This window comes from Peromyscus californicus, unplaced genomic scaffold (genome assembly GCF_007827085.1).
Source record: "Peromyscus californicus insignis strain IS unplaced genomic scaffold, ASM782708v3 Scaffold_4__1_contigs__length_199733344, whole genome shotgun sequence".
NCBI lineage: Eukaryota > Metazoa > Chordata > Mammalia > Rodentia > Cricetidae > Peromyscus > Peromyscus californicus.
Window position 1 is genome coordinate 56,484,874 of NW_026294562.1, and position 21,530 is coordinate 56,506,403.

Here is a 21,530-nt window from a genome sequence, read left to right on the forward strand (position 1 = left end):
ATATCTACCCAGCCCTGACAATATTTTATTGTTTAAAAAAGAAATACACATGGGCTGGAAAGATGGCTTAGTGGTTAAAAGCACTGGCTGCTCTTCCAGAGGACCCAGGTTCAATTACCAGCACCCACATGGCAGCTCACAACTGTCTTTAACTCCAACCCTTGAGGATCAAATGCCCTCTTTAGGCATGCACATAATACACATACATGTATGCAGGCAAAACACTAATACACATATAATAAATTTAAAAAAAGATACGCACACGCACATACATATTCCTATGATGTGTTCTAGGGATTGAACTCGGATTGCTGTGATTGCATAGCAAGTGTTTTTACCCACAGCATCTTGCTAGACCCCAAAAAGTATCTCGAAGTTTTTTCCATTGATTTTTTTTTAAAGTTAGTATGCATATAATCTTTCCATACATATATACTGTTTTACTTTGTTCATATCCTTCTTTGTATATCTTTTCACAAAGAAAATACTATTCTGGGCATGATGGCTCACACTTATAATTCCAGTACTTCCAGGGCACAGACAAGTGTGTATGTTGGGGTGGGTTGCCATGAGTCGAGGCCATCTTTTACTCCATAGAGTTCCAGTTCACCCTGGGCTACAGAGTGAGTATGTTTTGAAAGACAGAAAAAGAGCCAATCAGGGTGATGCAAACTGGCAGATCCCTGTTACTGTCAGTTCTAGACCAGCCAAGACCCTGGTTTGTTCCCTTTTAGGGTGGGGGAGGTGCTTCTTGGCTTTTTTACAACAGAAGTTAATCTTTTTCTGAGTCAGGCGGTGGTGGCACACACCTTTAATCCTAGCACTCAGGAGGCGGAGGCAGGTGGAACTCTGAGTTCAAGGCCAGCCTGGTCTACAGAACTAGTTCCAGGACAGCCAGGGCTACATAGGAGAAACCCTGTCTCAAAAAATAAAACAATTTCTGTTCCTGCATATTTCTTTAGCAGTGCTATGTAATCTAGCTGGTATTCTTCTAAGGCCACATTTATGTGACCTTAAATTTTAAAATTTGTGTTTATGTGGAAGGGTGGGGCATGAGGCCAGAGGCCACCCTTGGTGTCATTCCTTAGAAGCCATCTATGTTTCAAATTCATATGTTTTGTTTGTTTGTTTATATGTATGTGTCCATGTATGTACCCTATTGGCTAGCCTTGGACTCTCTAGAGTTAGGCAATTGTAAGCTGCCCAACATGGGTGCTGAGAATTGAACTCTAGTCTTTTGCTTCGTTCAAAGGCATGTGCCACCATGCCTGACAAAATTGGGTTGATTTTTAACTATATAAATAGGTAATGTATATAATATGGACAAGGCTAAAGAGCTTGTTATCTCTAGTCCTCATCCATTCTGTCAGTTTGTCTATTCTTCCATGTCTGTCATTGCCTTTTACATGTACTCACAGACAGAGACTGCCTACATCATATCAGGACTAAAAGATAATTTTATGGTAATTTTGTAATTACCAGGTCTTAGAACCTATATTTTACAAATTTAGTAACCAAAGAATAGCAAAATTCATTAATCTGTTATATAGTGGCTTGTTTTACACCAATTATAGAATAAAGGAAAAAAACCTAGAAAGAAGAAACACAGCTTCAAATAGTTTAAAATGTCTGTGTATGTATATTTGCTTTTGTTTTGTTACAGAGTCTCATGTATTCTGATCATCTGTCTGGCTTCTAACTCTGATTGTGAGAATTACATGAATGTGTCACTATTCCTGGTTTCTACAGTTTCGGAATCGAATACAAAGCATTGTACATGCTAAACTGGCACTCTGCCAACTACATCTCCCAGCTACACATTTGTTCCCACTCCATCCCCCAATAATTAGATGAGAACTCAAAGAAATTCACTACCACTTAGTTTATTTTAAATTCTAGGGGGCTGGAGAGATGACTCTGTGGTTAAGAGCATTGGCTGCTCTTCTAGAGAACCCAGGTTCAATTCCCAGCACCCACATGACAGTTCACAACTGTCTGTAATTCCAGTTCCAGGGGATCTGATACCCTAATACAGCCTTGCAGGCAAAACACCAATGTGTATAAAATAAAAAAATTTTAAAAAAAATTCTAGAAGTAGGGAGGTCAGAGATGCCATATGATAGTCTACACAGTAAAACATTACTGAAAATTAGGCATTGGGTTTGGGGGAAGATAAGTAGTTAAAATTGTTCTTTGCATTTCATTGATTCTTTTTTTTTCCAAGACAGGGTTTCTCTATATAGCCTTAGCTGTTCTTGACTGTCCTTGAACTCGCTTTGTAGACCAGTCTGGTCTTGAACTCAGAGATCCACCTGCTTCTGCCTCCCAAGTTGTATGATTAAAGTTATGCACCACCACACCTAACTATATATTACTTTTGATTGAATTATTTGCAACTAATTTGAGCATCATGGTACAATATCTCTAATTATTTTAGCACTTAAAATTTCTGTGGATTGGGGCTGGAGAGAGAGTTCAGCAGTTAAGACCACTTCTGTTGCTTTTGTTTAAGACCTGGGGTTCAGTTCCCAGTTCTCACATGGTGCTCAAAACCATTTGTCACTCCACTTCCTTCTTCTGACTTCTGTGGATGAAAGTTGTGCAGAGATATATATGCAGACAAAACACTCCTATACATAAAATGAAAGATAATTTTAATTTCTCTAGATTGTATTTACTTATTGTTAATTAAATTTTTGAGATGGTCTCATAAGCTGTAAGTCTTTGTTTTTGTTTTTATATATGTATGTGAATGCTTTGTTTACATGTTTGTATGTATACTTTGTGCTTGCTTAATGCTAGTGGAGGCCAGAAGAATGTTTTAGGTCACCTGGAACTGTAGTTATAGATGGCTGTAAGCTACCATGTTGGTGTGGGGCCACCAAACTCAGGTCCTCAGCAAAGCAGCAACCCCTTTAACCACTGAGCCATTTCTCAAGTTCCCACCTGGTAATTCTTTTCTTTTTTTTTTTCTTTTTCTTTTTTTTCCAAGACAGGGTTTCTCTGTGTAAACCGCTCTGGCTGTTTTGGAACTGGATTTGTAGAGCAGTCTGGCCTCAAACTCACAGAGATCTGTCTGCCCCTGCCTCCTGAGTGTTGGAATTAAAGGCATGTGCCACCACCATCTGGCCCTGCCTGGTAGCTCTTGATCCCTTCCCTTAGCCTCCCAAGTGCTGGCATTACATGTGTATACCACTGTGTGTGGCTTACTATAGAATTTCTTTCCAAAGAATATGAGTATGATGTTACCAGAAATACACTGTCATAACTAAGGAAATTGTCATTTTATAATAACCAATGATGTGGTTTCTAAATGTCCTAAATAAGTCTTTGTTGTTGTTTTTTGAGACAGGCTCTCACTATGTAGACCAGGCTAGCCTCCAACTCTTGAGACTCAGGTATGAACCACATCTGGCCTAAATAAAAATGTAAAACTCTTGTCCCCAACTCCTCTCCTCCAGTCCAGGCTTATGCACTACATTTGACTATTGACTATAGGCTCTCATCATCTAGAACAGTGGACATTTAAACTATCACATCAAAACAAACCTGGTTATTTGATTTTGTGAAGTCCATCAAATAAAAAGTATTTTTACAAAATCTTTTTGTCTTTCGATATAACTTGGCTTATTATGCAAACTAGACTGGCCTTGAACTCAGAGTCCTTATCATTTTTTGAAAACAAGTAAAACTAGACAGTTTTGGTTACGCATGCTTTTAATCTCCGTGCTCAGGGCTCTCTGAGTCTGAGGCCATCCTGGTCAACAGAATTCCAGGACAGCCAGGGCTACACATGAGGAAACTTTTCTCATTGTCCACCCCGAAAAGAAAACAAACAACAAGAAAAAGAAAATAGAGGTTAAAATCACAACTTAATTTAACTATTTTCAGCAGTACAATTCAATAGTGTTTTTAGTACATTCAGAATATTTTGTAGGCCAGGTATGGTTGTGCTGGTCTTTAATTCTAGCAGGAGGGAGGCAGACCTCTTTGAGTTGGAGGCCAGTGTATGGTATGGTCTACATAGTGAATTCCAGGCCAGCTCTACAAAATAAAAACCTTGCCTAAAAAAAAAAAAAAAATCGTAACATCAATTTTTAAGCATCTTAAAAAGAACTTAGTATTCACTAAACAACTACTCTCCATTACTCTCCTAGCCTCTGAAACCCATCTTAGTTGGTTTTTGTGCCTGTAAGGATTTACTCATTGTAGATGCTTCCTAACAGTAGAATCATAAATGATCTTTGGTGTCTGGATTTTTTGACACAGCAGGAGTTTGTGGTTTTCTTGTGAGTTTCATTCCCCTTTTTTTGGTTTTTCGAGACAGGGTTTCTCTGTGTAGCTTTGCGCCTTTCCTGGAACTCGCTTTGGAGACCAGGCTGGCCTCGAACTCACAGAGATCCGCCTGCCTCTGCCTCCCAGTGCTGGGATTAAAGGCGTGAGCCACCACCGCCCGGCTTCATTCCTTTTTTTATTTAATTTAGTTAATTTATTTATTTAGGCTTTTCGAGGCAGGTTTCTGTGTGTAGCTTTGCGCCTTTCCTGAAGCTCACTCTGTAGCCCAGGCTGGCCTCAAACTCACAGAGATCCGCCTGGCTCTGCCTCCCAAGTGCTGGGATTGAAGGTGTGCACCACGCTTGTGTGTACAGTTGCTGTACAGCTAAACCACATCTTGTACCACATCTTGTTTATTCATGTATCCATTGATGGACATTTGGATGGTTTTTCTCCTTTCTTATTGTGTTTATTGCCACCATGAATGTTTGTGTATATGTATTTGAAAGTATTTTGTGGCGGGAAAACCATATGAAATTGAAATTTCACCATACACACACACACACACACACACACACACACACACACACACACACACACACACACAAAAGCTGTGCTCTTTATATGTTGTCTGTGCTATTTTGCTTTCTTGGTACAGTGACTGAGTTGAAGTGTTATCGTAGATATTACATAGATTGTGAAGCTTAAAATGTTTCCTACTTGTGTCTCCTTCCCTTGCTAATGCCTTTTTGTTGTTGTTGTTTCAGTTTTTGAGACAGGGTTTCTCTGTGTAGCTTTGGAACCTTTCCTGGAACCCACTCAGTAGACCAGGCTGTCCTCGAACTCACAGAGATCCGCCTGCCTCTGCCTCCTGAGTACTGGGATTAAAGGCATGCACCTACCACTGCCCGGCAGCATTAACTTTCAAATTAATAACCCCCATTTTCTGTGTTGTTTGGAATGGAACCCAGGGCCTTGTGAATGGTAGGCAAGTTGTTACCATTGAGTTATACCCTCAGGCTCTAAGTTGTATCTTTATTTTTAGTGCAATTTTATGTGATTTTAAAAATTATTTTTATTTTATATTTATGGTGGTTTTGCTTGTTTGTGTGTCTGTATATTGTACATACATGATATGCCTGAGGAGGCCAGAGAAGGGTCTCAGATTTCCTGGAACTGGGGTTATAGACAGTTGTTAGCTGCCATATAGTTGCTTGGGGTGCTGGGATTTGAATCCAGGTCCTCTGGACACCAGCCTCTTGCTTTGAACTTTTTTGTTTGTTTGTTTGTTTTTGTTTTTCAAGACAGGGTTTCTCTGTGTAGTTTTGGTGCCTGTCCTGGATCTTGCTCTGTAGACCAGACTGGCCTCAAACTCACAGAGACCCGCTTGGCTCTGCCTTACGAGTGCTGGGATTAAAGGCTTGTGCCACCGCCACCCAGCCAGGCTTTGAGCTCTTAATCTTTCTGCTTTAACCTTCTAAATGGTGGGTTTACAGGTATGTTGAATAATGGAGCGGGAAGTACAATTTCCCCACTTTGTTTTTCCTAGTAACATTCTTGTATTAGTGTGGTACATTTATTAGAATTGATGGGCCAATAAAGATAACTTTTGTGTGTGTGTTCCCATTTATGTGGGTTTGTATATGCTTATGTGTAGAGGTCAGAAATTTCTTCAGGGGCCATCCATTTTGTTATTTGAGACAAGAGTCCTTCACTGGCCTGAAACTCACTGGTTAGGTGAATAGCTCCAGGGATCCACCTGTCCCTGACTTCCATGATGCTGAAATGACAAGTTTATACCACTATGCCTATCTTTCTGTGTATTCTTGACATCAGTCCTCATGTTTGCACAGCACACATTTTACCAGCTGGACTCACCAACCCTGATAACAAGTTATTAACTAAAGTTCACACTAAATATTTACTCTCTTGTAAACAGTTCTGTGGCTTTTGACAAATGTATTACTATAGTACAATACAGAATAGTTTTACTCCCTAAAAATCTGCAATGAATTCCCCTTCCTGTCTCCACCAGCAACTATTGGTCTTTTGAAATCTATAGTCTTTTTTTTTTTTCTTTTTTTAGACAAAGACAGGGTTTTATTGTGTAGTTCTAAATGGCCTTGAGCTTCCTCTGGAGAGCAGGGTGACCTCTAACTGATAAAAATCCACCTCCCTCTGCTCTCCAAGTGTTTAAATTAAGGGGTCATGCCACCATGACCCACTGTTCTTACCCTCCTTCCTCCTCTTTGGTTTTTAAAGAAAGTTTCTATATAGTCCTGACTATTCTGGAACTACTTCTGTAGATTAAAGGATGGGATTAGCCAGGCAGGGCAGTGGTGGCGCATGCTTTAATCCCAGCACTGGGAGGCAGAGCCAGGCGGATCTCTGTGAGTTCAAGGTCAGCCTGGTCTACAGAGCTAGATCCAGGACAGGCACCAAAACTACACAGAAAAACTCTGTCTCAGAAAAAAAACAAACAAACAGGATGGGATTAAAGGCATGTGCCACTGCATCTGGCATAGTTTTACCCCCCCATTTTTTAAATTAATTAATTTATTTATTTTTCTATTATCAGCTTGATACAGTACAAATTCTTATCCTAATAGTGAAATGTTTCACTGAGGCTTGCCCAGTAATTGAGTAAAAAACCAAAACTTATTATAAGCCACAGTCATCCTAGGGTCCCCCCTGCTATGTAGCCTCCCTGGTTCTGTGGGTTGCAGTCTGATTGTCCTTTGCTTTATATCTAGAATCCACTTAGGAGTGAGTACATACCATGTTTGTTCTTCTGGGTTTGGGTTACCTCACTCAGGATGATATTTTCTAGTTCCATCCATTTGCCTGCAGATTTCATGCTGTCATTCTCTGCTGTGTAGTACTCCATTGTGTATATGTACCACAATTTCTTAATCCATTCTTCAGTTGACGAGCATCTAGGTTGTTTCCAGGTTCTGGCTATTATGAATAATGCTGCTATGAACATAGTTGAGCATGTATCTTTGTGGTATGATTGAACATTGCGTGGGTATATGCCCAAGAGTGGTATGGCTGGATCTTGAGGTAGATTGATTCCCAATTTTCTGAGAAACCGTCATACTGATTTCCACAGTGGTTGTACAAGCTTGCACTCCCACCAACAGTGGAGGAGTGTTCCCTTTGCTCTGCATCCTCTCCAACATAGACTGTCATTAGTGTTTTTTTTTTTTTTTTTTTTTTTTTGGTTTTTCGAGACAGGGTTTCTCTGTGTAGCTTTGCGCCTTTCCTGGAACTCACTTGGTAGCCCAGGCTGGCCTCGAACTCACAGAGATCCGCCTGGCTCTGCCTCCCGAGTGCTGGGATTAAAGGCGTGTGCCACCACCGCCCGGCTGTCATTAGTGTTTTTGATCATAGCCATTCTGACAGGTGTAAGGTGGTATCTCAGAGTCATTTTGATTTGTATTTCTCTGATGACTGAGGATGTTGAGCATTTCTTTAAATGTCTTTTAGCCATTTGTGGTGATTCTTTTGAGAATTCTGTTTAGCTCTTTAGCCCATTTTTAAATTGGATTGTTCAGTATTTTGATGTCTAGTGTCTTGAGTTCTTTATATACTTTGGAGCTCAGTCCTCTGTCAGGTGTGGGGTTGGTGAAGGGCTTTTCCCATTCTGTAGGCTGTCTTTTTGTCTTATTGACCGTGTCTTTTGCCCTACAAAAGCTTCTCAGTTTCAAGAGGTCCCATTTATTAATTGTTGTTCTCAGTGTGATTGCTACTGGCGTTATATTTAGGAAGTGATCTCCTGTGCCAATGCGTTCAAGAGTACTTCCTACTTTCTCTTCTATCAAGTTCAGTGTAGCTGGATTTATGTTGAGGTCTTTGATCCACGTGGACTTGAGTTTGTGCATGGTGACAGATATGGATCTATTTGTAATCTTTTACATATTGACATCCAGTTATGCCAGCGCCATTTGTTAAAGATGCTTTTTTTTTTTTTTTTTTCCATTGTATAGTTTTGGCTTTGTCAAAAATCGGGTGTTCGCCGGGCGGTGGTGGCGCACGCCTTTAATCCCAGCACTCGGGAGGCAGAGCCAGGCGGATCTCTGTGAGTTCGAGGCCAGCCTGGACTACCAAGTGAGTTCTAGGAAAGGCGCAAAGCTACACAGAGAAACCCTGTCTCGAAAAACCAAAAAAAAAAAAAATCGGGTGTTCATATGTGTGTTCATAATGTCAGGGTCTTCAATTTGATTCCATTGGTCTGTATGTTGGTTTTTATACCAGTACCAAGCTGTTTTTATTACTATAGCTCTATAGTAGAGCTTGAGGTCAGGGATGGTGATGCCTTCAGAGGTTGCTTTATTATACAGAATTCTTTCAGCTATCCTGGGTCTTTTGTTTTTCCATATGAAGTTGAGTATTGTTCTTTCCAAGTCTGAAGAATTGTGTTGGGATTTTGATGGGGATTGCATTGAATCTGTAGATTGCTTTTGGTAAGATTGCCATTTTTACTATGTTAATCCTACCTATCCATGAGCATGGGAGATCCTTCCATTTTCTGATATCTTCTTCAATTTCTTTCTTTAGAGACTTAAAGTTCTTATCAAACAGGTCTTACCTTTTAATAAAAATATAGTCAGAGCTGGGCAGAGGCAGGTAGATCTGAGTTCAAGGACAGCCAGAGCTACTCATAGAAACCCTGTTTCAAAAACAAACAAAAAACCCAAAAAATCAGAATCAATCTTTTTTTTTCTATTCTTTTAACCTTTTTTTATTTGTTCATCAAAGCCATACAAATGAATTGATTATATTGTAGTATATTCAATTGATTTTATCTTTTGCCATCTTGTGGCATCAAGGATCTTGTCTGAAAATTTTTACCTGTACTGGTGGGAGCCACTGAAGGTTTGTTAAGGAGTAGAGGTACCACCTTTAATTTGGGTTGGGACAGGTGAAGGCAAGAATTCTTTGCTCAGGACTGGAGATATGGCTCAGAGGTTAAGAGCACTCATTGACTGTACTTCCAGAGGTCTTGAGTTCAATTCCCAGCAACCACATGGTGGCTCACAACCATCTATATTGAAATCTGGCACCCTCTTCTAGCACAGAGGCAGAACACTGTATACATAATAAATAGAATCTTTTAAGAAATCATTTGCTCATCTCTTTATAAACTGAGTTTATCATTTTTCATGATCCCCCCCATTTCTTTGTATTTTTTATTTTTAGATATCTAATTTTATAAGTGTGTAAATTTGCAGGTTCTTCATTTCTCAGTAATGGTATAAAAAAAAGTTTTCTTATATTAATAGTTTGCCTTAGCTCCATAGTGGGTGGAATCTTTCTTGTTCTTCTAACCCATGATTTCCTATTCTGTTGAAATAGTTCCTACTTCAGTCTACTTCTTTAATGTTTTCTGCTTCGATAATTCTTTTCTCTTGAATAGTTTGCCCTCTCCAGTTCTTTTGGTTTTTTTTGTTTTGTTTTGTTTGTTTTGTTTGTTTGTTTTTCGAGCTGGGGATGTCTCTGTGTAGTGGCTCATGCCTTTAATTCGAGCACTGGGGAGGCAGAGGCAGATAGATTTCTGTGAGTTCCAAGATAGCCAGAGCTGTTATGCAGAGAAACTCTGTATCAAAAAACCAATGAACAAACAAATAAACCTTAACAGTGTCTTTGGCAATGGGAAAAAGTTGTTAATTTTAATGAACTTCCACTTGCCAATTATTTCTTTCATGGGTCATGCTTTTGGTGGTGTTTCTAGAACCAAGAAGCAAGAATATGGTGGTACACATCTGTAATTAGAGCACTGAAGAACCAAGAAACAAGAGTATGGTGGTACACATCTGTAATTAGAGCACTGAAGGAGGTAGAGACAGAAGAATCAGAAGTTCAAGGTAACCCTTGGATGGTTACAAAGCAGGTGTGAGACAGCCTGGGTTACATGATACCTTGTCTCACAAATAAAATCAAAACCCAAACTCCTCATTGCCAAACATAGGTTTTTGCCTATATTATCTTTGAAAGGTTGCATAGTTTTGTAGTACACATTTAGATCTATGAGCCATTGCTTCCAGATAACATACAGTTAGTATTTTAAGTTTATCTGTTTGCATGTGAATTTTGAGTTTTTCTAGCAGTATTTGTTGAAGACACTGGCCTTTCTGTATTGAATGTGTAGACAGTTGAATGTCTCCCTCCTACTAGCTAGCTATCACATGTTGTTGTCCGTCCGTCCCCCCCCTCCCCCAGGGTTTCTCTGTGTAGTTTTAGTGCCTGTCCTGGATCTCACTCTGTATCCCAGACTGGCCTTGAACTCACAGAGATCCACCTGGCTCTGCCTCCCGAGGGCTGGGATTAAAGGCATGCGCCACCGCTGCCCGGCTATCACATCTTAAATTACCTATTTCTATTAATCTATGTATCACTACATGGCTGGTGGCTTTACCTGTGTTCTATTACATCTTGTTCCTTGGGTGGCTTTTAGCATCTCTCCCAAGTCTACCTTTCTTCTCCCTGTATCTTTGCTTGGAGATGCTGGTATAACCTGCCTTGCCATAGGCCAAGGCAGCTTCTTTATTAACCAGTGGGAGCAACACATATTCACAGCATACAGAAAGACCATCCCACAGCACTTCCCCTTTTCTGTCTAATCAAAAAGGAAGGTTTTCATTTTAACATACTAAAATTACATATAACAAAACAATTATCAAGCAAGAATTAGTTACAATACCTAGTCTATTTGTGTTTGACATAATTAAAGAAAATATTCTCATTTTTGAGAATATAAAGTTTTGTATCTAATTTACCTTTTCTCATAACTAAGGAAAACTATAACATCTAGTCTTCAACTCCATCAAAGACTCCAGAAGAATATATTATTACCTAAGTAAACAGGAAGTACAGTATAAGCAACTTCCAAAATTCTAGAAATTACAGCGACATCTGAATGCCTGGATAGTCACCCAAAGTTTTCCTTTAACATTGGGGCATCTATCTTAAGCCTATATAGGCCTAGAGTATCTGGCAGACTTTTCAGTGAAGCAGGAAATTTGAAGGGCTGTTCTGCCTAATGACAAAGTTCATCAGTCACTTTCCTCTGTGTCCTGCAGAATGTCTGGCAGTTTCTTCTGCAAAGGAGGAACCGGAAGGACCAACTTGCCTTCTCTTTGCAAAGTTGAGTGGTCACTTTCCTATGGGTTCTGTATGTCCAGTTTATATATATAGCATACTGTCAAGCAGTCGAGGCAAGGACACTTTTTTTGCCCAGTGGCTAACCTTTGCCACAAACTCCATATGGAGTTTCTTCAATGCCCATCATCATCTTTGAAGTAGAATGGTGCTCCCAGGAGCAGACATGTCTCATTGTCATAAAAAGTCTTAAGTTTAGCCGGGCGGTGGTGGCGCACGCCTTTAATCCCAGCACTTGGGAGGCAGAGCCAGGCGGATCTCTGTGAGTTCGAGGCCAGCCTGGTCTCCAAAGCGAGTTCCAGGAAAGGCGCAAAGCTACACAGGGAAACCCTGTCTCGAAAAACCAAAAAAAAAAAAAAAAGTCTTAAGTTTTTAAAACATTTTAAAATTCTGTAGGTTTTTGAAGTGTTTTGAAGATTACCTATCTTTCTAAAATATAACTGTATACCTAGGAAACCTAACTAACATGACTATAAGTTAGATTATTAAGATTACTGTTAAGTTTAATTTCTTTTTTTGGTTTTTCGAGACAGGGTTTCTCTGTGTAGCTTTGGAGCCTGTCCTGGAACTCACTCTGTAGACCAGGCTGGCCTCGAATTCACGGAGATCTGCCTGCCTCTGCCTCCCGAGTGCTGGGATTAAAGGCGAGAGCGCCACCACCGCCCAACTCAAGTTGTATTTCTTAATTATATATTACATTTTTTAATGAGCTACATAAACATAATACCCTAAACAAGAGTAGAGATTAACATGCATTATAATAAAATTAACTTTAAATTTGTATCAATAAACCAAAATCCATGCTAATACAAAATATGTAAGATTAATAGTTGTTTTTTGAATTAAAGCAGATTCAATAATCTCCCCTTTTTTCCTATCATTTCTATATCATATCCCTCTTTCTTCTTGTAGAAAGAGACGATAACCAGTAACAATTTGTAACTAAACCCCCTAAACAAAGACAAACATCCATAATCCTTTTTTTTTGGGGGGGGGGGAATGTGAGTATAGTTTTTTAGGCTACATCCTGCTGATTGGGGGTATTGGTAATCTTTGGGAGACCTTGAGAAAATTTAGGACTATGGTCAAGTCCTGAGTGGAGTAGTCTGTGAGGCTGGATCATCCCAGCCAGCAGCCTTGAAGCCTTTCTGGATGCAGAACTCTTAGCATGCTGTTTCTTAGCAGCTGTTGCTCCTGCCTCAGCTGTCGAACAATTCAAAGACAACACAATAACATACAGTATCCAGACTGTCTGTGTATTTTCCATCTTTATGTGGCTTTTTTAAAATATTCACTCCCCTTTAAAACTGTATATTTCTTTTTTATGACTGTCTATACCTTCTCTTTACCCTCCTAAGCCTATGTATATTTTTAAACACACTGAACCAGCTCCACCCCATTTCTTGGCTTCCTGAGAGTCTAGCTTCGTGGTAGAGGTACTGGGGGGAGCCATGTGTATTGCCACCAGCTCTGGGAGAGTTTCTAGGTCGATGCTGTCACCGAGTAGTGTGCTACCCGCTGCTCATAAACTCCATTTAAGTGTTTGGCAATAGGACCTCTTAAAAGAGCTGCACAGTTTTTGCTGCTAATGCTGAGTTAGGAAACTCTCTCTCTCTCTCTCTCTCTCTCTCTCTCTCTCTCTCTCTCTCTCTCTCTCTCTCACACACACACAAATATTCTTATATTCTTTTTTCTTTTTTAAGATTTATTTATTTTTTATGTATACAGTATTCTGCCTGCATTGCCCCTGTAGGCCAGAAGACGGCACCAGATCTCATTACAAGTGGTTGTGAGCCACCATGTGGTTGGTGGGAATTGAACTCAGGACCTCTGAAAGAGCAGCCAGTGCTCTTAACCTCTGAGCCATCTCTCCAGACCCAGGAAACTGTCTCTTAAAGGAGCCGAGCCTCTGCTAATTGCCAGCAAACAGAGCCCATCAGAGAAAAAGCAAGAAGCCAAGTTTGACTCTGTTTTTGTGTGCTTAGAATCCTTTTTTAAGTTTTCAGGTTTTATGTGGAATTTCTGGCCAAACATTTGGGCGCCACCAGCTGCCCTCAAACTTGATATGCTCTGTCTATGAAAGGCTGGGAATTGATTATATTATATGCATGTTCTACCATGCCTGGTCTTTACTTAAATGTTGCTTTGACACAAGAAATTCTGTAAGATCAGGATTGGAACAGTAATCCTTATACCAGCTCCAAAGTAAATTTCGTTGACCAGTTTGCTGGCAAGGCAGGCCCTTCACGTTATGGAGTGAGCCTTAACGGTGAATAGCAAAATCTGTTTGGAGGGGAGGAAAGAATGCCTGTATCTGTAGCTGATGATTTGGATGACCTCATTTGCCTTTTTTTTTTTTTTTTTTTTTTTGCCTGAATTGGCTGTAGAGGAGATGGTGGCAGAAGATATTCAGTGCTCACTGTAATAACAGCATGATGATATGATAAGGTGAATTAACTTCTTTAATGCTTAGTTTTCAGTCTGTAGATTATAGATTGTATGTATGTAATTTTGCTTAGTTTATTGATTAGGTAGGAAGATTAGTATGTTGTATTACAGTGTTTTTCGCTGATTTGTAGTAGCAAAAGTTTTTTCCCCCCAAGTGGTGCTTGGGGTGGAACCCAGGGCCATGTCTGTGTTAGAGGAACTCTCTACCATTGAGTCATACCCAGCCTGGAAATGCACTTAACATAGTAATACGTGGATATACTTAGTTGCAATAAAAGTTTCCAGAAATAGTGTTTACCTATGCCATTTCCTGGTTTATTTTTATTTCATTTTATGTGTATGTATGTTTTGCCTACGTGTATGTATACTGTGTATGTGTGCTTGATGGCCCAAGTAGGCGAGAAGCGAGGCCATCAAATCTACTGAAACTTGAGTTATAGATTGTGAGCTGCTGTGTCGATGCTGAGAATCAAACCCAGGTCCTTTGCAAGAGCAACTCAGCTATCTCTCCATATCTCCTAATTAAATTTTTACTGTTGCAAATTGTAATCAGTACAATAGAAATCATTATGATAAAGCTTGATGTCCAAGGCAATTTATTGAAGAGTTTATTTGGGCTTATGGTTTCAGAGAGATAAGAATCTATCATTATCATATCGGGGAAATGTGGCAACAGGTAGGCATGGGGACTGGGGCATCAAGATGAATGCTCGAATCTTAAACCCCAACCAGGAAGCAGACAGAGCAAACTAGAAATGATACCAGTCTTAGTTTTTTTGGCTCTGTATTCTACCAGACTGACCTTGAACACAGTGATTTGCCTGCCTCTGCCTTCCAAGTGCTGGGATTTAAAGGTTTGTGTTACCACCACACAGCCAGGGCTTTAAGAGTTTAAAAGACTAATATTGTACTTGGCTCTGAGTTCAAGGCCAGCCTGGTCTACAGAGAAGTTCCAGGATGGCCATGGCTACACAGGGAAACCCTGTCTCGAAAAACAAAACTGAAGTAAGGCCACGCCTCCTAAACCTGCCCACATCCCACTACCAGCTGGAGATCAAGTATTTAAGAGCCTGTGGGGGACATTCTCGTTAAAAGTGCCACATAAATGTATAGCATTCATTTCTGATCATTTCTGAAATAGTTTCTGAGATTCACAGCAGCATGTGCAAACATATGTCAGTTATCTTTGAAAGTGGGATTTAAAATGTTTGAACCTTTTCATTTTTGTTAGGTATACCTCTCACATAAAGCAGGGGTTCTTTAATACCTTATCAGGATGACCACTTCATATTAAATTGCAGTTGGTAGATTTTTATAATTGGATTAGACATGGTGTAATGATGTTTTAAGATGCCGCTTCATGGGACTGGAGAGATGGTTCAACAGTTCAGAGCACTGGCTGCTCTTCTAGAGGACCCAGATTCAGTTCCCAGCACCCACATGGCAGCTCAAAACTGTCTGTAACTCTAGTTCCAGGGGATCCAACACCCTCACACAGACATACATGCAGGTAAAACACCAATGCACATAAAATAAAAATAAATAAATTTTTAAAAAGCAGCTTCATAAAACCTCTCCATGGGCTGGAGAGATGGCTCAGCAGTTAAGAGCACTGGCTGCTCTTCCAGAGGACCCAGGTTCAATTCCCAGTACCCACAAGGCAGCTCACAACTGTCTGTAACTCTAAGATCTGACACCATCACACTGATATACATACAGGCGAAAACAACAATGCACATAAAATAAAAATAATTTTAAAAGCTCTTCACAAAAGATAAGGCCTCAACTTAGAAATTTTAGAGACCTACTGGGGGAACGAGAAACATCTTACCTACTTGAAGATGATGTAGGACTTGTCTCTAGACACTTAAGCCATTTTTTTTTTTCCAAAATAGAAGTGTAGTACAGTATTGGTTCATGTTCAGAATGACAGTTGCTAATATATTTGAACGTTGGGAATTCGTTGTTTAGATAGGGTTTTTTTTTTTTTTTTATAGCCCAGACTAGCCTTGAACTCTGTAGCCAAGGATGACCCTGAATCCTGCCTATACCTCCCAAGTTCTGGATTGGTTTTATTTGGTGCTGGAGATGGAACCCATGTTTCATGCGTGCTAGGCAAGTACTCTCCTAACTGACTCACATCTCCAGCCCCTATATGTTTTTCTTACATTGTTTCCCTTATAAATAATCCTAATAAAACCCTATTTCATGGTCTCTTTTTATCATCATTAAGTAGCTTAGTGACAGTAAGAGACAGAATCTAGGATTTCAGGATCCAGGAATTGTAGGCCAGCCAGATGAAACCTTATTTCAAAGACAAAACAGAAATTTTAAAAGTTCCTAGGTGCATTCGAAACAAAGACATAATTTTTCTCTCAGTATAAATGGGGTGATACAGATGCTTAGAAGGAAACTGAACTTGGCTGGAACCCCAATGTAGAGGTGAGAGGGGCAGGAGTGTATGTGTTTGGAGGTGTAATTTTAAATGCAGATCATGTCATTTCCTTCTAAGGTTTTTACTTCTAGACATGAAATTTCATAAATCTCAAAGGGTTTTTTTTCTTTGTTTGTTTGTTTGGTTTTTTTCTTGACAGGCTTTCTCTGTGTAATAGGTCTGGCTGTTCTAGAATTCCCTTGGTAGACCAGGCTGGCCTCAAACTCACAGAGATCTGCCTGCTGAGTATTGGGATTAAAGGTGTGCATCAACACCACTAGGCAAAAGATTTTATTTTTATTTTTTAAAGAGGAAAGATTTATTTATTTATTTATTTATTTAAATATGGAACGCTTCACGAATTTGCGTGTCATCCTTGCGTAGGGGCCATGCTAATCTTCTCTGTATCATTCCAATTTTAGTATATGTGCTGCCGAAGCGAGAATGAAAGATTTATTTTGTCTCATGAATTCAGTCTATTGTGGCAAGATTTTATTTTTAATTAGGTGTATATGTGCCTGGGTTTCGGCATGTGCCCTTAGAATACCCTGGAACTGGAGTTACAAGTAGTTGTTAGATACCTGATATGGGTGCTGGGAACTGAACTTGTATTTGCTGCAAGAAACAGTGCTTGGGCTGGGCGGTGGTGGCGCATACCTCTAATTCCAGCAGCACTCAGGAGGCAAAGCCAGGCGGATCTCTGTGAGTTTGAGGCCAGCCTGGTCTACAGATCGAGATCCAGGACAGGCACCAAAACTACACAGAAAAACCCTGTCTGGAAAAAAAGGGAAAAAAAAAGAAAGAAACAGTGCTTGGTCTTAACTGCTGAGCCATCTCCTACCCCTAATTTAGGCTACTGTTGAGATTGTTTCACAAATTTAATTTTAGATAAATTTCTTCTCAATGAAAAATTTTGTCTATATATTTTAATGTTTTTTTAAATTGTGTATTCATTTATTTTAATTATATGGAGGTGTGTGTCTATGTATGAATTTGTGCATGTGAGTGCTGGTATATGAGGACAGACACAGGCATTAGATCTCTGGAGGAGCTGAAGTTGCAATCAGTTGAACTGTCAGACATGGGTAGTGGGAACTGAATTAAAAAAGTCTGAAAGAGTAGTATGCAGTTAAGCACTGAGCCATCTCTCCAGCCCTTATTTGAATGTCTTTAAATGTCCGCACTCCGAGAAGCCATGATAGATATTTAATAGATCTGAATTGGTTATGTTTTTATTGTGAATTTATATCTCTAGGCTTAAAGAGGTAGCAAAAATAAAACTCAGCTGGTGTGGTGGTGCATGCCTTTAATCCTAGAGGCAGAGACAGATTTATCTCTTGAGTTTGAGTCTCCCCTGGTCTACAGAGTGAGTTTCAGGATATACAGGACTACACAGAGAAACCCTGTCTCAAAAACAAAGCAAAAACAGAAATAAAACAAAATGTAAACTCATAGGTTGGAAGCCCAGTAGCTTATTAAAACTTTGTTCTATTTTGTGCATTCTGAGAATATCAGTTAATCTTGAGCCTGGAGAAAAGAAAGTGGATGATTTAAACTAGCAACTAAAACTGGAACTCATAGTCTACATTTAGGGAGCAGTGACTGTAGTAGAGAGGAAGCACAGTGCATGATTTCATCTTTGTATCCTTTTACAGCGTGGTACCATGCGACGTCGCTATGAAGATGATGGCATTTCAGATGATGAAATTGAAGGGAAAAGAACTTTTGACTTGGAAGAGAAGCTTCACACCAACAAATATAATGCCAATTTTGTTACTTTTATGGAGGGAAAAGGTCAGTATCATTTTGGTTCAGATCCTGAGCCCCTTGGTTTAAGAAGTCATTGACTCTGAGAACTATGGGTTTAGCATCTGTACAACTTTAAAATATTGTCTGTTGATGATATTTGTTTATTTTGTCTCAATGCTCATTCTCTGCTAAATTTTAATTATTCTTTTATAGAATAAGAATGTTACTGGGGATAAGGCCTTTTTATTTTGTCATTTCTTGGCTTGGGTTTAACTGAAAATAGCACAGGTATGGTGGCATGTGCCTGTAATCCTAACACTTGGGAAATAGAGACAAGAGGATCAGGAATGGTTAAAGGCCAGCCTGGGCTATAAGAAACCTTGGTGAGAGGGAAAGGGAGAAAAAGGTACAATGATCCCTTTCATGAGGTGGGATTCTTCATGTGTCATGTAGTTTTGATCCCTAGCAAAAAGATATTGAATATATAATGTTCATACTATTTTGTCTGTTAAGAGACATGTTGATAATTTCTAATTAGGATGTATGAAAGAGTCGTTCACTTGCTCAAGTGACTACTACCCTCAAATCCTGATTTTCAATGTGTTTTCCATATTTCCTAAGAGATGCTTCTTAGTAACACACAAAAGTTGTATGATCACAACCTTAAGCACAAAGTTACAAACACTGTCAATATGTGTGTACTTAAATTTCCTCTTATAAACTAGGTGTGAGGGCACATGCCTTTAATCCCAGCACTTGGGAGTCAGGCAGCCTGTCTACAAAGCAAGTTCCAGGACAGCCAGGACTGTTACACAGAGAAACCCTATCTCAAAAAACCATACAACAAAAAAATTATTTTATACTCTTTTTACCTTTTTTCAGTAATTCCTCTCTAATATTTTTTTGCCTATGGTTTCAGATTTTAATGTAGAGTATATCCAGCGGGGTGGCTTGAGAGACCCTCTGATTTTCAAGAATTCTGATGGACTTGGAATAAAGTAAGTGCTCTGTGGCTGGCCTGAGATGGTTACAAAGTGGTTGTTACACTCAGGGATTCAGACAATGGCAGTGTTGAGAACTCAGAGCAGTAGATAATTGAAAATAACTTCCCAGTTACTTTGTCAAGTGTGTCTCTTGTTTCAAAAGTGATTCATATACCCAGAAATGAAAAGTGTAGATGAACTTAAAAAAGCTTAAGTCTCTTGAATCTATCACTCTTAGATAATTGCTACTAACATTTTGATTTTTCTATCTATATAAATATATTTATATTTAAAAGCACTTAAAGCTAAACATGAAGATTGTGATATTTTTGTAGAGTTCTCTATACTGATTAGAGAAGTAGTGCTTCCCATTTACTGGTATTTATTTCATAGGATGCCGGATCCAGACTTCACAGTGAATGATGTCAAAATGTGTGTGGGTAAGTAATAAACTTTTGGCCTCTTCATCTTTGAGGTTTAGGAACATCAAAATATATATTTCCTTAAAAAGAACTATTTAATGAGCAACTCAGAATTCTCTCAAAGGAACACCAGAGTCTATTTTAAAAAAAAAAAAATTGAAAACTATATATGGAGGAAGTTGGAAAGTAACTATCCATATTCAGGGGAAATTTTTCTCAAAGACAAAAGTTTTTAAATTTTGTTCATTAAAATCTAGACATGGGTGATAACTGTTATATTCTGTGATCAGGCAGTAAAATGATATAAAGTATTTCATATTTCCAACAAACATAGAAAGGAAAAAAGGAATTCTTCTGATTCTTGCTGTTTTGTGGTATATGATAGTACTGTTCCTTAGTTTGGAAATTAAATATTGTAGCACCACCTCTTGCCACTTAGATCCTTGTTCGACTGCTGGGTAAACTTGCTTGATCTGAGAGGTGAAAGTCACAGACAGCCTAAATTCTCTTGATTCCTGTATTATTCATGTTCTAATGCTCTGTTATTCTAAGCACCTGTCACCCATGAATTTACTGGTACCTAGGACAACTTGTGGACCAAGTGCTTAATAAATCTGTTGAGTGATCAATATCCTTACCATTCCTTTCAAGCACAGCTCTTTTAGGAGGCCTAGATACTCTTGAGTACTCAACATTGTAGAAGTTCACTTCTTACCCCTTATTTTTATTGTGATTTCTAGACAGAGATTCATGTAAACTAGCCTAATCTGAAACTCACCATGTAGCCAAGGATGACCTTAAACTAATTACCTACCTGTCCCTTTTTGAGTGCTGCAGTTACAGACATTTGCTACCATACCCAGATTATTTGGAGCTGGGGATCAAATCCAGGGCTTTGTCCATGCTAGGTGAGCATTCTTTTAGCAACTGAGTTATATCTTCAGTCTCTCATTTCTTTCTTTTTTTCTTTTTTATATTTATGTGCATTGATGTTTTGCCTGCATGAGGGTGTCAGGTACCCTGGAACTGGAGTTACAGACAGTTATGAGCTGCCATGTGGGTATTGGGAATTGAAGCCTGGTCCTCTGGAAAAACAGCCAGTGCTCTTAACCGCTGAGCCATCTCTCTCCAACCCCTCTCATTTCTTTCTTAGTAACTTTTAGGAAAGTAAGGCAATAGACAGCCATAGCTTTCCTGTGTTGACTTTTAAAATTCCTTTTTATTTATTTATGAGTCAGGGTCTCTCAAATGTAGCTCTTATTGTCTTGGTAGACTGGCCTCTAACTCAGAGATCTGTCTGCCTCTGCCTCCCAAGTGATAGGATTAAAGGTGTTCGCCACCAACCTGGCAGATTTTTATTTTTTAGTCATATGTATGTGTGTGTTATCCATGAGTGCAGGTGCTCACAGAGGTAAGAGGGATTGGATCCTTTGGAGTTACAGGTAGTTGTGAGCCACCTAACTTGGGTGCTGAGTATAGTACTGGGGTCTTCTGCAAGAGTAGCACCTGCTCTTTACTGCTGAGCCTCTTTGTATCCCCTTGCTTAGATATTCTTATGACTGCACTTCACAAATGACCTCCACAAGAATTGTCTCTGATAACTTAAAATACAGACTCAGTGAAGTTTCTGGGAATATGACAAGATTCTTCTCCATCTATGTGATTATTGCCTTGATAGAATGCATCCATTCTGTTGTAACTATTGTGGAATTTTGTTGAAGGTTTGCCACTGCCAGAGAAAGATTTAGACAATAAGGTTAATTTCAGTTTTTAGCATAGTAATGACCAGTTTTCCACATCCCCCAATCCTCACCAACCAGAACCCATGAAGCAGTTGTGCATATTTTTTCCAAAAGCAGAACACACAGCTTTACAGGAGCCAGGGATGGGTAAGAAAGGTCTTGTGGAAATATTGGAGACTTGTGCTGTTGTCACAGATTGCTGTTTCTCCACCTCTAAGCTGTTAGAGTGCCCTTATGTTTGACCTCAGTGACTTCTCTAGGATTTAAAAGGCTGGTAGAAGGTCAAGTGTGGTGGTACAAGGAACACATAATAGAA

General features: G+C 39.3%; 1 protein-coding gene and 1 non-coding gene across 3 annotated transcripts in view; one reads left to right on the plus strand and one right to left on the minus strand.

The window, feature by feature from the left end:
* Kdm2a (lysine demethylase 2A) overlaps positions 1 to 21,530 on the plus strand; it is an 85,082-nt gene that overhangs the window by 19,066 nt on the left and 44,486 nt on the right. Inside the window, exons 2-5 of one of the 2 annotated variants that reach the window (XM_052761203.1) lie at positions 15,882 to 15,999; positions 17,974 to 18,112; positions 18,987 to 19,065; positions 19,444 to 19,490. In XM_052761203.1, the coding sequence (XP_052617163.1) occupies positions 17,983 to 18,112; positions 18,987 to 19,065; positions 19,444 to 19,490 (256 nt within the window). In that variant the 5' untranslated portion in view covers positions 15,882 to 15,999; positions 17,974 to 17,982. The remainder of the gene's footprint in view (positions 1 to 15,881; positions 16,000 to 17,973; positions 18,113 to 18,986; positions 19,066 to 19,443; positions 19,491 to 21,530) is intronic. The other variant, XM_052761202.1, reaches the window with a different exon arrangement.
* Positions 16,658 to 16,764, minus strand: LOC128095725 (U6 spliceosomal RNA). Its single transcript, XR_008213337.1, has one exon. It is a non-coding gene; the product is annotated as a U6 spliceosomal RNA (small nuclear RNA).